Below are 13,429 nucleotides of genomic sequence, written 5' to 3'. Positions count from 1 at the left end.
CAGGCAGAAACCCCTGGGAGAACATCCCAGCGCTCTCAGAACGAAATGCAAACACATGACACTGCCCTAGGAGGCCCTACAAATCAGGGCGGCTGTTTCTCTGGCTCATCCTTTGCCACCTTCCTTGTCGCTCCCTGCATTCCAGTCCTGATTCTGTCTGCAACATGCCCTAGGAGCTGTTCCCTCCTCTTCCCTCTGCCTGCCAGGTGGCTCCTGCCTGTGACTCAGATCTTGGTTTGTGGCTTCTCCTCAGTGGAGGTCTTCCCCAAAGACTCAGATCCGAGGTAGCCCCTTTCACTCTCCCCACACTCCCACTGACTCACCATCAGATGATCGTGTTCTATTTTTTCCTAGTACTTATTGACAAACAAAAGATAACTTAGCTCCTTGTTTAAAACGTCTGACTTCCTCCACTAAGATGAACTGAATGTCTTTTTGCATCTTACAATGGATCCCTATCATCCAGCACTGGGCCGTATGTAAAGTAAAACCTTAACAAATATGTTTGAGCCAGAATGAACGAATTCTTAAAGCTTTCCAAACATGCTTACAATGTTATAGCCATGGGAGACGCAGACATGTCCCTCTGGTGTGCCTTCTACCTGCCATGCACCTCTCACTGGCTACAATTTCTACTTGTGACTGAGATGTATGTCTGTTGATATGTTGAATGTCATCAAATCAACTTTTATTCTGGGACTGATCATGCAATTGGAAGTTTCCCAGTGCTTTACTTTCACTGTCTCCTCTCCCGACTTGTCTTGACTATTTATGACTAGACTTTGTGTGTTTCTTTGTTTGTGGAACATTAAAGGGAGGTGGAAATGCGTGTTCTTTTTACCTGGCAGAAAGAATTGATGTGCTGTAGCGTGGTGAGCTTGAGGGAGCCTGCACCGATTTACTAAAAGGGCAGGGATACGAAGAACACTTCTTCCTGGCTTCTATGTGACACGTGTCTAACATTTGGGGAAGTGTTTCTCAGTGAGGGTTCCAGACAACCAGCATGAGAATCATCCAGGACGTCTGTTACAATACAGATTCCTGGGCCCTGCCCGAGACGAAGTGGATCAGAATCTCTGGGGTAGACCCTGGAGTGAGTATTTTAAACAAGCACGGTTGATTCTGACGCACACCAAAGGTTGGGAACGCCAGCTGGGGCAACTGTTTCCGTTCTCCGTCTCTTTCCTGCTAATGCCTCTGTTAACTTCCATGCTGAGTGGGACAAAGGAATATTGAAGTCAAGGATCCATCGATCTAAGTCCCCTGGGGTCTATAATCTTTCCCTGATTTAACAGCAATACGTGGCTCGGAAACCCATCATGGCAGTATCCTGATGTGGCCAGAAGCAGGACCAGCCAGAACACAACACAACAGGAAAGCCAATAGCTGGAGAGAATCTCAAGGACCTTGAGACAGTTTTTAAGAGCAAGGCCCTCGTCCATACACACCCCTTCACAAAGCTAATTCTCACTCATGCCCCATTCACGTCTTCAGAATGTGCTAATGCCATCAAAGAAGGAAGAGGGTGAGGTTAGACAGAAGGGAGAAATAAAAGACTTCTTTAGCATATTCTTGAAAACAATTTCTCAAATGAATTTCAATAACTGTTAAAACTGTTTTCTTGCATATTACAATGTAAATAATAGGAAAACTGTTTTTAACAGATTTATTTAGGAACCAACAAGTTTGCTTCATGAAGTTCAGTGCATTTCACAAATGCCTTAGAAGTCAGAAATTATGAAGAATAGCCTTTAATAGTATAATATTTATTTTTCCCATTACAACACTCTACCCTAAGAATGTAAATTTTTGCAAAGAGAGTGATTAGGGATTTAAGAGTTGCACATCAAAGCATCCAAAAAGACAATAATCGGGACATCAATTTCTCAGTCTTTAAAGAGATTTAGGAACAATTTCAATTAGGAAGGAACAAGACTATCTAATTAATAAGCTCTAGATACTTATTCAGAGATTTAATTTCATTGCAGTAATTAATTTCCATATATCATGGATGCAAATATTATTAACTAAACCAAACATAATACCCAGATTAACCAGAATTATAATTTTTCTCAAACAGTGTGTTCAGGAGAAAAGCATAAGCTTTGAGGACAGACAGATCTACAGCTAAATTGTGGTTTCACTACGTGTTATGCGGAGAACTTTGGGCTGTTTACCTAACTGCTTTCACACTCTGTTTTCTCATCTGTAGAATAGGCGCTGTAACATCTGCATTATAAGTAGGCACTTTGCAGGGTTCTTGCGCAGATAACAGACACGATATCATCTTTCTATCCCAATCCTGGCATAGAGTAGATACACGCTAATATTAATTAACTTCCCTTTTTCCTATGTTGTGTAAATTAAAAAAATTAACTTGACCCGAAATTTCTAGTGCTTTCGTAGTAAACCAATACCAAGAGTTATTGGCTTCAACTGACACAATTTTAATAACAGCTGAAATCAAACAAGAGAAACTCAATGTCCCAATTACAGATGTTATCACACCTGTTTGTTTCTTAGGCATAGGGCTGAAAAGCCCCACATTTCCCTTTCATCAGAACAGAGCATTAAGGCGTTCTCTGCACCGACAACATCTATACAGTTTAAGTGATGTTTGACCACTCACTCGTTCCCGGCCGAGCGTCCGAAACGTCCACTAAGGGTCCGGTGGCCTGCGACACTGATTGGTAGTGGACCGTGTGTGTGACTGTCAGGGACTTCTGTTTAGCTGCCTCTCCAAAGTCAGCATCCGTCAACAGAACCGTCGAGCGATCATCTATAGCACAGCGAGGACACAGAAAGCCAAACACGTTTATAGCCCCCTTTAAATGACTCTCTGGCCTTTTTTCTCATAGGTACTTGAGTTATTATTAATAGCAACAATAATAATAACCTCATCAATAGCAGCAAAAACAACTAAAAATTCAAGCACTGCATTAGAATTACTCTAGAATGCCAAAAAGAGAAAATTATCCTTAGGGGTTGACTCCGGGGCCTGAGTTAAAGAGAGGGATCGAAGAGAAAAGTCGCTCGTCTCCCTTGGGGCTTGGTTTCTTCTCATTAAGCAAACATTGATTTGGGGAGGCCTGTTACAGCCGTCCATTTAATAGGGTTTTGGATATATGTGTTTGTTAAAAGCTCATCTGAGACATGGCCAGCCACGTCATCACCACCCAACGATGGGGCTGCCATTGGAAACAAGCTCTGTTTGCAGAACTGGAAAAACTCCACTGCAGTTGTCTACACTGGGGGTGACCCTCAGACTGGACTTGGCAAATGTTTGGGGTCGGGGGGTGGGGAGGAGAGAAGGGTCAGTCTTCGGAGCATAGCAATTCTTCTATTTTAGAGTTTTGGAGGTATGTTCTTTTTCTTCCCACCTTTTCTGAGCTCTAATTACTCTAGAACATCCTTTAATTGACTGCTCAAAATGACTCACTTGTCAGATTTCCAAAGTCCTATTAGCGTAGGCACTTAAAGGTTAGAGAAGCAGGAACCTGGCCTCCGATGAATTAGGAGCATTTTAGTGCTTGGAGAAGGAGCGGTTGGTTGAGCTGTGTGTCATTATTTCATTGTCTCAAGATTTTCATTACTTTGTTGTGATACTTTTCACATTTTCTTAAGAGCTTTTTTACTCCAAGGGAAACTTCCGTTAAGATACGGATTTTTCATAAATTTTCAAGCATTGCAGCCCAGGACGATGTTCATATGAGCTTATCAGTCAGCCAGGACCATGCTACAGCGTGCCTTGACACGGAACGGTAATGTGAAAGTCATAAACAACACAGCGAGACTTCTGTGCCCAAAAAAGGCTCTGAACAGAACGAACCTTACAAAATCCAATTCCTCAGGCTCTGGCAGGAAAGGAAAGCTTCTTGAAGTCAGAATAAAATTTCTTGGCAGAGCAATAGAGGAAACACTGCCAAGATGTCTGCTGGCATCCCAGGGTGTGGTGCAGCACAGGTTGACACTGTAGCAGAAGCCAGGGCTCAGCTTGGGGGGCCGGCACCCCAGCCTGCACTTGACCCTCAAATATGGCTGTCTTTCTACAGAGACAGGTTCTTACAACTGGACCTGGCCTCAGAGGCCTGACATCTACATTGGAGTTTCATTAATAATACTGGTGTGTTGCAGTTTCTAACATGTGGCCCCGCTAAGAGCAAACCAGATATTCACAGGGCTAGGTTACAAAGTTTTAATGGGAATTTCAGGTGTCTGTCAGTTTGTGAGGTTAACCATTCATTCCGGCTAGAAATTAATGGCCCTCTCATATTGGATTCTCATAGTCAGAGCCCAGAGCATTTTACAGCATCACATTTTTACTTCCCCAATAATTAGAAAATGCCATCGACCAACTGTCAGGCATCACCAGCAGGTCAATGACTCTTGGTGATAGATGATCCTGTAAGGAATGCGATGCATCTCTGGCTAAGGGTCATTATTACTTACAGAAATGATGAGCAGACCTTCCTCTGGTTTGAGGCCGGCAATGACTAGCCATTGAAAAGCAATGTACCACTCCCAGGATCCACCTGGCTATCTATTTTAACAGCCATAAGTAAAGCTATTGACAAGTCCAGTGAGAAAAATTTAGCAAATATCTGAACCAAAAGGCCAAAGGAATTACATTTTGATTTTGGAACTGATGTTTCCAAGGAGATTTTAGTTTTAATATCCAATCTATTGAGTTCAATAAGAGAGATTCCAGATACACTGAAAAGAAAAGATAACCAAAAACGAAAGAGTGCCTTGTCCTGATGCAAGCAGGCTAATAAAACCCTGTGTATTTTAGGATGGGTAGAGCACCCTCATACAACATGGGTGGTATTTAATGGAAGCTGGTTGGTCCAGGGCCACACTGGACTCGACAGACCTTCTCTAAGTGCTGCTATGCCTGGAGCAACCTTGAATCCAGCAAGGGCAGCCCAGGCCTTAGAAGTCAGGAGCCATTAAGTCAAGCTGTCTTTGCTGTTTTGTTAGAACATAATAAAAGCAGGGCAGGGGCAAGGGGCAGTGGAGATGTTCTGCCAGTCTGGCCATTTACCACTGCCTTCCGGGCAGGAGGGAGCTAGGGTACATGCCAGGAGTTGGGTAGTTTTAGCCAAATCACAGAAAAGGATTACCATGGGACCAAGTGCTAGCAAACACCTTCCAGAACAAACACAGAGCGAAGTTTGAAAAGACGCAGCCGCGGCAGCCTCCCTCAGAGTCTGTTTCCATGGGTACTGGAATTCTCAGTGGTACTTCTAAAGTGAGGCATTCTGGGAAGTAGCCTTTAATACGGAAGCAGGTGGCGACAGCCAGTCACCTGAGGAGAAGCAGGCGGCCGAGCAGGGGCCCTTCCTGGCTCTGCTCCTAACTGTCTGTGAGACCTGCAAGTGACGGACCCTCTTGGCGGCCCAGTTACAAAGAAGTGCCTTTTTCCTATGTTGTTTGGGAGGGTTGAATTAAAGATTTCACATAGGGAGCTTACAAAAGTACGTGACATTTAGAGAGCTCTCAATAAATGTTAGCTATTCTTCTGATCATTATTGCATGAGAATATAAAGCCTCCGATTCTGGAATAAATAGAACTATCTAGGAATATGGTGTGGGACAGTGGGCTTCCAGTGGAAAGAGCCCAGAAGGAGTCGAGACACCAGGCTTCTGGGTGAACAAGCCACAGAAGCCCTCCCTCCAGGTGTCTGTTTGGCAGTTGTGAAATAAGGGAGCTGGGTGTTTCCCAATGCGCTGGGGAGGAAACCGTTCCAGGCTGTTTATGGGGTGCTGGGGGATGGTGCAAAGACACTTGTTTGTGCAGTGTTAAGTAGAGTTCAAATGTTTTCTTTCATGACGGGCTTATTGGAGTTGACGAGGAGAGGATAAAGTCAATTTCCAAGATGTAGCTTTGGCATGGGGTCCTTCTAGGTTTATTTGATTCCAGGTGTTCATTCTTTGGAGCAGCGCCAATAACCTCTCCAAGAAAGACCCAACATGGGTCAGATTTGGGGAACTCCTGTCTCAGGTGACCTGTCAGATATATATAAGTTCATTTTCCCCTATATGTGCTGGCACTTATTATTTTCCTCAATAACAATTCTCTATCTTCTAACTTCTTGCTCAGGTAGCATCCAAGACGTTCCCATATCTAATGGGGTTTGGGCTGAGCGGGCAGAGCTGCAGCAGCCACATTGTGTAAAGCGGCAAACAGGCACCTTACCGATGGTCTCCATTGTGTCTCTCTCTTCAATCAGAAGCTGGGCCCTGGGTATGTCAATGTGCATTCTCAGGGTTTGTTGTTGCTTGCTCAAGGTATCCGAAGTCCGGGTATTCTTACTGGAATAAAATAAGGGGGGATGCATTAACAAACACAGTCCAGTGTTACGTTATGCCAACATAGGCTTGCACATCAACTTGGTTTATTATCTAATTATGTGAATGCTTGTGTGTGGGGGGAAAAGGCCATGACTGGAGATTTTTTCCTTCATTCAAATGATATTTATTAATATTAAATTTCAGCAGTCAATTGTGAGGTTCAGAAATACAAATTGTCAATAGAGATTGGTTCAATATCAATAGAACCTTCGGAATTTCTCATTTCCTGAGTAAAAGCTAAGTGAAACAAAAAATCAATTTTTAAACCAAGAACAGTTTCATTTGTCAGATATAAGCTATCCCAATGATGGAAAGGGAGGAAGCGTGTGCACCGGCTGGTCATTGGATGGGGCTTTTACTAATGGATTTGTATCTATATCTGGTGTCATTTTATTTTTGTTCTAGTAACAAATCATAAACCTTGCTAGCTTTCCTGACAATAGTTTAGTTTTCCTAACCGACATTACATCTTAGAATAGAAAAATAAAACAATTACAATAAGAATTTTATTTCAAAATTTGTGTACCAGAAAATGATCTTAGAGTGAGCTGTCTTCTAAAAGTAAACGAAAATAAGTAGTAAAACTGTATGGTATAATCAAATTCAGTTATAGCCTGTAGTAAAAAAAATCTGCAGGTTGCACAAAAATACAAAAAAATCGATAAAGGCTGTAATTAGTAACCCATATCAGAAGAATGGTTGTTTGGTCTTTACAGAATTAGAAGAATTGAGTCGATTAAAATAATGGTTACTGAAACACCCTCTAAGAAGCAGCAGTCCTTCAGGTAATTCAATCAATGTGATAATTTACAGCATTCGTAAATCCAGCTCAATCATCAAAATCTGTTTTGAGGAAGATTTCTGGAGCCCGAGTTCACTCAATGAGTTACCCCTCTGCTAGTTACTTTTCACAGAGAACAAGAAATGGGGCGTCCACACTACAGCTCAAATGCTTTTCGCTCTAACATCCCCTAGGAGTCCCAGATCCTTCCTTGTCAATGAGGACTTGCCCATTCTTGAACCTTGTGGCTGAAGAAACGTTAATAATCTGAAGGTCGAGTTTGCTCAAGAACCCCGTAGACATTTTCATGCTCATGTCTGAGTTAATATTCTGAATATTTTATAATGGTCCTTCCTTCACTGAGTGTAACCAAAACAACTCATGAAAACAACACCTTCAGAAAGGTGTTCCCACTCAGGACTTGATCTTGAACCAGATTTCTTGCTCCACAGATGAGTAACTGGGTTAGGCAGCTAGATCATAGTAATTACACAAAGCCCAAAGTCAAACGTTTTGGCCTGAATTTTTCTGACGGTCTATATACTCTTTTCAATTACTAATAAGTTCTCACTTTATTTGTGTTTAAGAAAAAAAGCAAAGATTCAAATACGCGAATGAGGAGCGTTTTGGTTACTTAGGGGGCTGCAGCCATGTCATGCTTAGACAAGTCTATTTCTCCAAAAACATATGGGGAACTACTCCTCTGTGAATAACTGAAAGATCTGTTTAGAAACTTCACTGGGGACCTGAGCTTGTCCTTGCGCCAAAAATAGCAGCGTGAGCTAGTTCCTTCTGCTCATGATGAATAGTTATGAGGCAGCCAGCGGCTGCTCTATTAAACGGCGATGACCCCAAGCGCAGGCTATCCTAACAACGAGGGGTCCGCTGGCAGATTGACACAGGAAGCCAGTGAAATAACTGGTGTGTGCCACTGCAATTGGCACAAAGACTGAGAATATGATTAAACTTGGTGACCGAGGACAATCAGAGCTGGAGGTTAACTCCTCCTCCTGGAAAGACTGTAGGCTGCCAGGTGCTGCAGCTGAAAGGCAAGATCATGGGCCAATGAACCTTGAGATTCACGGGCTCATTGTTTCTCCCTCCCTTTGCATTTGCTGTTCCCTTTGCTTAGAACACACTCCCACTGCCCCCCTGATACCCATGTGGCTGGCTGCCTTGCTTCCATCTTTTCAATGGAGCTGGATTGGCCCTGCTGTGGGAACTCCTCACGCATCTTCTCTTCATTCTCTAATTTTGTCTCCTTACCACTTCATACTCTCTAGCATATATTTAACTGATTTATCTTTTTACTATCTGTCTCTCCCACTGGAATATAGGCTTTACAAGGGTTATTTTCATCTGTTTTGTTCCCTGTGTATCCCTGGAACTTAGGGCAGTATGTGGCCAAAGTAGGTGCCCAATAAATACTTGTTGAAGATTGTTGACTAAATAGTGTCGTTTGGAGGTACAGTGTGAGCTCAGTGACCTGTCCTGGAGACTTCGCTTTGGGGACATAATGTTCTTCTCATTCTAAAAGGGTTATTAGGTCCCAACTAAACTGTTTCTTTAACTTAATCTTTGCTGCTATATTTTATAATTTATTGTTATATGAAGGCTGACTCTCCAAAATTATAACAATCGGTCAGCAGAACAGCAGCAAACCTTCAAAAAAAAAAGCTATTTAATGGAACCTCATTTGTGACCTGGAAAAAGATTCTGAAGGCTTTCACTGTGGAAACAAAATTGCATCTTTTATATGATATGGGATTATGCTAAATGTATTAGTTATTATTGAAATATAATCTTCCACCATCCATTTGCCATCTGCCTGTCTGATTAAAATGACAGGGAGCTGACGCTGGCTCACAGTGTATGGTATGTCTGGGCTTAGTCAGTGAATTACTCGCAGTTGCCACAACTCTTCAAAGTCTCAATATTTCCTTAAATGTGTGGAAAAGAACTGATGAAGATGCCTGCACATCACACCCTCCCCCAATGTGATAAGGAGCATTCTCTAAGTATAAAATAACGATAGGGCTCTCCGGATCATTTATCGTTATAACAGTTGGGTGGGTGTTTTGGTTTTTGGTTTTCTTTTTCACTATGTGTATAAAATTGTGAACATCAAAAAAGCTAACCTAATTTAAACTTTTAATTTGAATCCTTCTCTGACTATAACTAGCTCTTGCTAACACTGGTCCTTGGACATTAATCACGTGTCGGTTAGTGCCTTAGAGCAGGCCAGTCCTTCTTAGAAGGCTGGGATTCTTAAAAAAATTGCTCCTGCCTAATCATATAAAAGGAAAATCCCTTCGATGTGGGCATGGTGGGCGAAGTCTCTCTTCTCTCTCTTCTTTGGGGTGATTTGCTTGGGTGAAGTGGATGAGTGTCCAGAAGCACGAGGCCCAGTGATGGGAGATGGTATCACGTGGGAGACGCCCTGGGGGGCTCCAGGTTGTCTGTGTTTGCCCTACAGTTGCAATAGCCTGTCTGGCCCTGGGACAGCTAATCCCGCTGAAATACACAGGAAACCCGCTGAAATTCCACTTCTTTGTAGAACGTGGTTGGAAAATTCATGCTACCTTCGCCAAGATCACAGAATAGTAAAGCTAGGAACAGTGTCAAATTGCTGTTTTTAGATGAGGAAAGTAGGACGCAGACAGGGGAAATGACTTGCCCAAGATCATGAAACCAGCTGGTGGCAGCGTTAGGCTTGTGGTTCTGTGTTCGCACTGCACCAGCCTGCTAAGTCCTCAACTTCCCAAGAAAGCAGCAGCGAAGATCAGGGACAGCAATCCCATAGCCTTCTCTGCACCAATGGATGTGACTTGCCTAGACTTCCTGGGCCACATTTGAAATCCAGTTGGCCCTAAACTCACCAGGTAGGTCATCAGGTCTTTTGCTGCTGGGCCCATTAACCTGCCAAACTCAAATTGAACTGACCCTTCATGATTAAAAGCATTGCTTTTACTTCTAAATTAATCCCACAAAAAAACCCACCTATTTGAGGAACTTGGAAATTCTCTTCCTTTTCAATCGCTTTCACCCTTTGGAAGAAAACCACCTCAACTATCTTAAGTGAGAGTAATTACTAGTTTTAATCTTTCTAATTTCATGTTGGAAACTGTCAATTGCAAACAGCATTAATTCCTACCCTCATCAACAGGTGGTCTTTCAACCAGAGTAATTGCCCTATTAATGAGGAAGATGCTTTCTAATGTCTTGCTTGGGGCTAATGAGAAGGGAGAGGGATGCAGTCTAGGACACCAGATACCAAATTGTCCTAACTAAACAAACATCGAACATGTCAGAAAACAGACTGTTGTGTCACGGGCTTTGGGCAGAGGCATGATCTGTGGGTTGGGAGTGGATGGAGGAAGTGGCCAGAAGCTCCCAGTGAGGGCTGCAGGAACCAGGCTGGGGTACAAACCAGTGACGTGAACTGGGGTTGGGATGGGGACGAGCTTGCTGTACTGAGCAACAGTCATGCCCAGTCTCAAGGGGGCGCTGTATGTAGCTCCAGACAGCCATTACCATCTAGGCTCTGCCCAGTGTGGCCAGAGCATTTCCAAGACAGTCAGAGAGCCAAAATTTCATGTGAAATCTCTTGATTTCTAAATGTCATCAATGAATTCATATTTTCAAGTCTATATTAGAAAATTTATTTTTTTAGGTAGATAAGTCACTGTAAATCACATGACTCTGGCTTGATTTTTGTTTTCCAGATGTTTTGTCAAATTTGTTCAACACAAGGGCACATGCTGGATGCCTTCCAGGTGACCACAGACATGTCCTAATACTTGCTTAGCAACAAGTACAGACTTTCACAAGACATGGACTCAAGGCATTTCATACAGATTTTCACAATCTTCCCATGCAAGTTTGATCTAGTGTGACGTGATTAGATGTCCATTATGAAGGAGATATTTTACAGTCACTTGCATCTCCGAGCTCTCCTCTGAGCTCCAGATTCCTGCTACCAGCTATCTGTTTTATACTGTCATTGGATGCTCAAAAAGCATCCCAAATTCAACAGGACCCATACAGGTCTTTTTGCTCCCATCAACATCTTCCCTCCCATACCCTGCAAAAAAAAGTCCCTACCCAGCAGCTATCTTCCCAATCTTGGCAAATGGCACCAATGTTCATCTAATTGCTCACACCACGTATTTCAGAGTTATCCTTGGTTACTCCATATCCTTTACTGCAGTTCACACTGTTTTAAAGCACAATATGGCCAAACAAAGATGTCTGTGGGAAACGTCCTCCATGGGCTGATGGTAGTTGACCTTTGCCTTAGGTCTTCAAAGATACTGGTGAGATGGGACATGGGCTGTTTGTGAACAACAAAAAAGTACTAATTTTATAGGCAAAGATGGGGAGGGGAGTTAAACTGTGGTGGAGGAGGGAGTGGGAAGAGACCCCATACGCCATACTCCATCCTTTTTCTCTCCCTACATTAGTCATCCTAAAATGGCAACGTCAAATTCACCATCAGGGTCCCTGATATTTTTCCTATCTGGTCCCAAGACTCTATCATTTTTTTCACTTTTGGTTTAATCATTACAATATAAAAGGCTTAACATGCAAATATCAGGGTGTCTTTTACAGTTCACTTTTTTTTTTACATTCACTTACTTATCCAAATACTCTAGTCATTCATCTACTCAACAATTATGAGTGCAGGAATTACAGTGCTGGGTGCTCCTAAAAGGATGATGAAATATCAGGCTATGACCTCCAAGACCAGACAGAGAATAGATATTTACAGAAGAAGTTGTTGAGTACTCTAGTGGAGGGGCACTGAAGATGCCACGGGGGCTGAGGGCCAGCAGACTCTTGAGCAGCCCACTGCTTTGGAAGAGCACAGCGCACAGCACATTTCCTCTTGTGGGTTTCTTTTCACTTGGCTAACTCTGTTAGGAAGAAGGCCTGGCCTCAAAGGTGGTACATTTGGGTGGAAGTAAGGCCACAGCTTCTCGATTATCATGTGTCTCTTTATTCCCAGGTTAGCGGGAAACATTCTATTGGTTGAGTTTTGTCAACAAGAAAACTACATATGGCACGTATAAAAGTATATTAGTTGGTATTTATATAGCGAACTAAGTAGTGCACGGATATTTTGGTATATAGCATGGAAATCATATCTCAAAGAGAAAATATGTTATCAATTTCAGACTGTCATCAAAAAAAATCATTAAGACAAGTTGGAAATTGTTCTTTTAAACATGATATCTGGGATTCTAGGTCTTGTTCTTACCTCATGAGCATTTCAGCTAAACTCTTTGCATCTGGGGAAAGAAAATTAATATTAGTACATGATAAAAACTTATTAACATTCACTTAGGCATTTATGAAAAATATTCTACAGAGTCAAATGACAAAAGCCATTTTTAAATGTGTGTAATTGTATACCCAGATGACTGCTAATAACCTAGAGTTTTATGGATTCCTTATTTCTTCTACATGGGGTATATGTATATATATATATATTTTTCATTACAAAAAGATAGCATAATACTCTGGGGCCATAAAAATCATAAAAATTCTCAGACATCTATTAAAGGTTTTATTACAACCTATTTGCCACTTTTCAAAAACCCACTTTTACTTTCTCGAGTCAGAAAATTAACGTTTTGAAAGTAATTCATTTATGTAGCACAAATTCTACTCTTTTTGTTGTCAAAATTAAAAAGCTTATGATACCATAGATCCCTTTAAAAAGGCACTATTACAGAGCTGTGAATCCTGTATGCGGAACAAAGAATTGTAGAAATGGCATATCGCCGTATCTGGAAACTCAGAAATAAAACTTTATTTTTCTTCACTGAGGACATTGTTTACCAAGACTTGGTTACCACTCCTGACAAAATAAATCCTGCCTAAAAACGGTGTACAGAAAAAATTCTATATTTTTAGTGGCATTGCTTTGAAATTCTCATTTCCCTTAAAATATAATGTGTTCTTTTTACACATCTTGTCCTGGCAAAAATGAACATTTCCTTTCTTAGAACACAAAAGCCTTCTCTTTGTTTTTCTTTCATTGCTCTCTAAAACGTCTTGATGTTAAATGCAGTGTTCGATACACAGAACTTTCTGGAAGTGGATTCAGATGACTGTGTGTCTGGATCTATAGAGAAGAAATACGTATGTTGGCGCATTTTCATCTTTTCAGGGGCTGACATTTAGATGCAATCTTTTTCCAGTTGGGGAGCAGCACGCTGTTATGGAGAGGTGTGGACGGTCCTAGCAATAACCACATGTGGGCTGGCACCCTCAGGAACCCAAGCTCAG

General features: G+C 42.0%; 1 protein-coding gene across 1 annotated transcript in view; it reads right to left on the bottom strand.

The window, feature by feature from the left end:
* The window catches only part of LOC124234382 (Down syndrome cell adhesion molecule-like), a 684,040-nt gene that overhangs the window by 23,664 nt on the left and 646,947 nt on the right, over nt 1–13,429 (bottom strand). The window contains exons 29-31 of the mRNA XM_046651745.1: nt 12,396–12,426; nt 6,200–6,315; nt 2,630–2,779 (exon numbers count right to left, since the gene is read on the bottom strand). Of these exons, the coding sequence (XP_046507701.1) occupies nt 2,630–2,779; nt 6,200–6,315; nt 12,396–12,426 (297 nt within the window). The remainder of the gene's footprint in view (nt 1–2,629; nt 2,780–6,199; nt 6,316–12,395; nt 12,427–13,429) is intronic.

Source organism: Equus quagga, unplaced genomic scaffold, assembly GCF_021613505.1.
Source record: "Equus quagga isolate Etosha38 unplaced genomic scaffold, UCLA_HA_Equagga_1.0 73442_RagTag, whole genome shotgun sequence".
NCBI classification, from domain to species: domain Eukaryota; kingdom Metazoa; phylum Chordata; class Mammalia; order Perissodactyla; family Equidae; genus Equus; species Equus quagga.
This window is presented reverse-complemented; position numbering and strand designations above follow the sequence as displayed.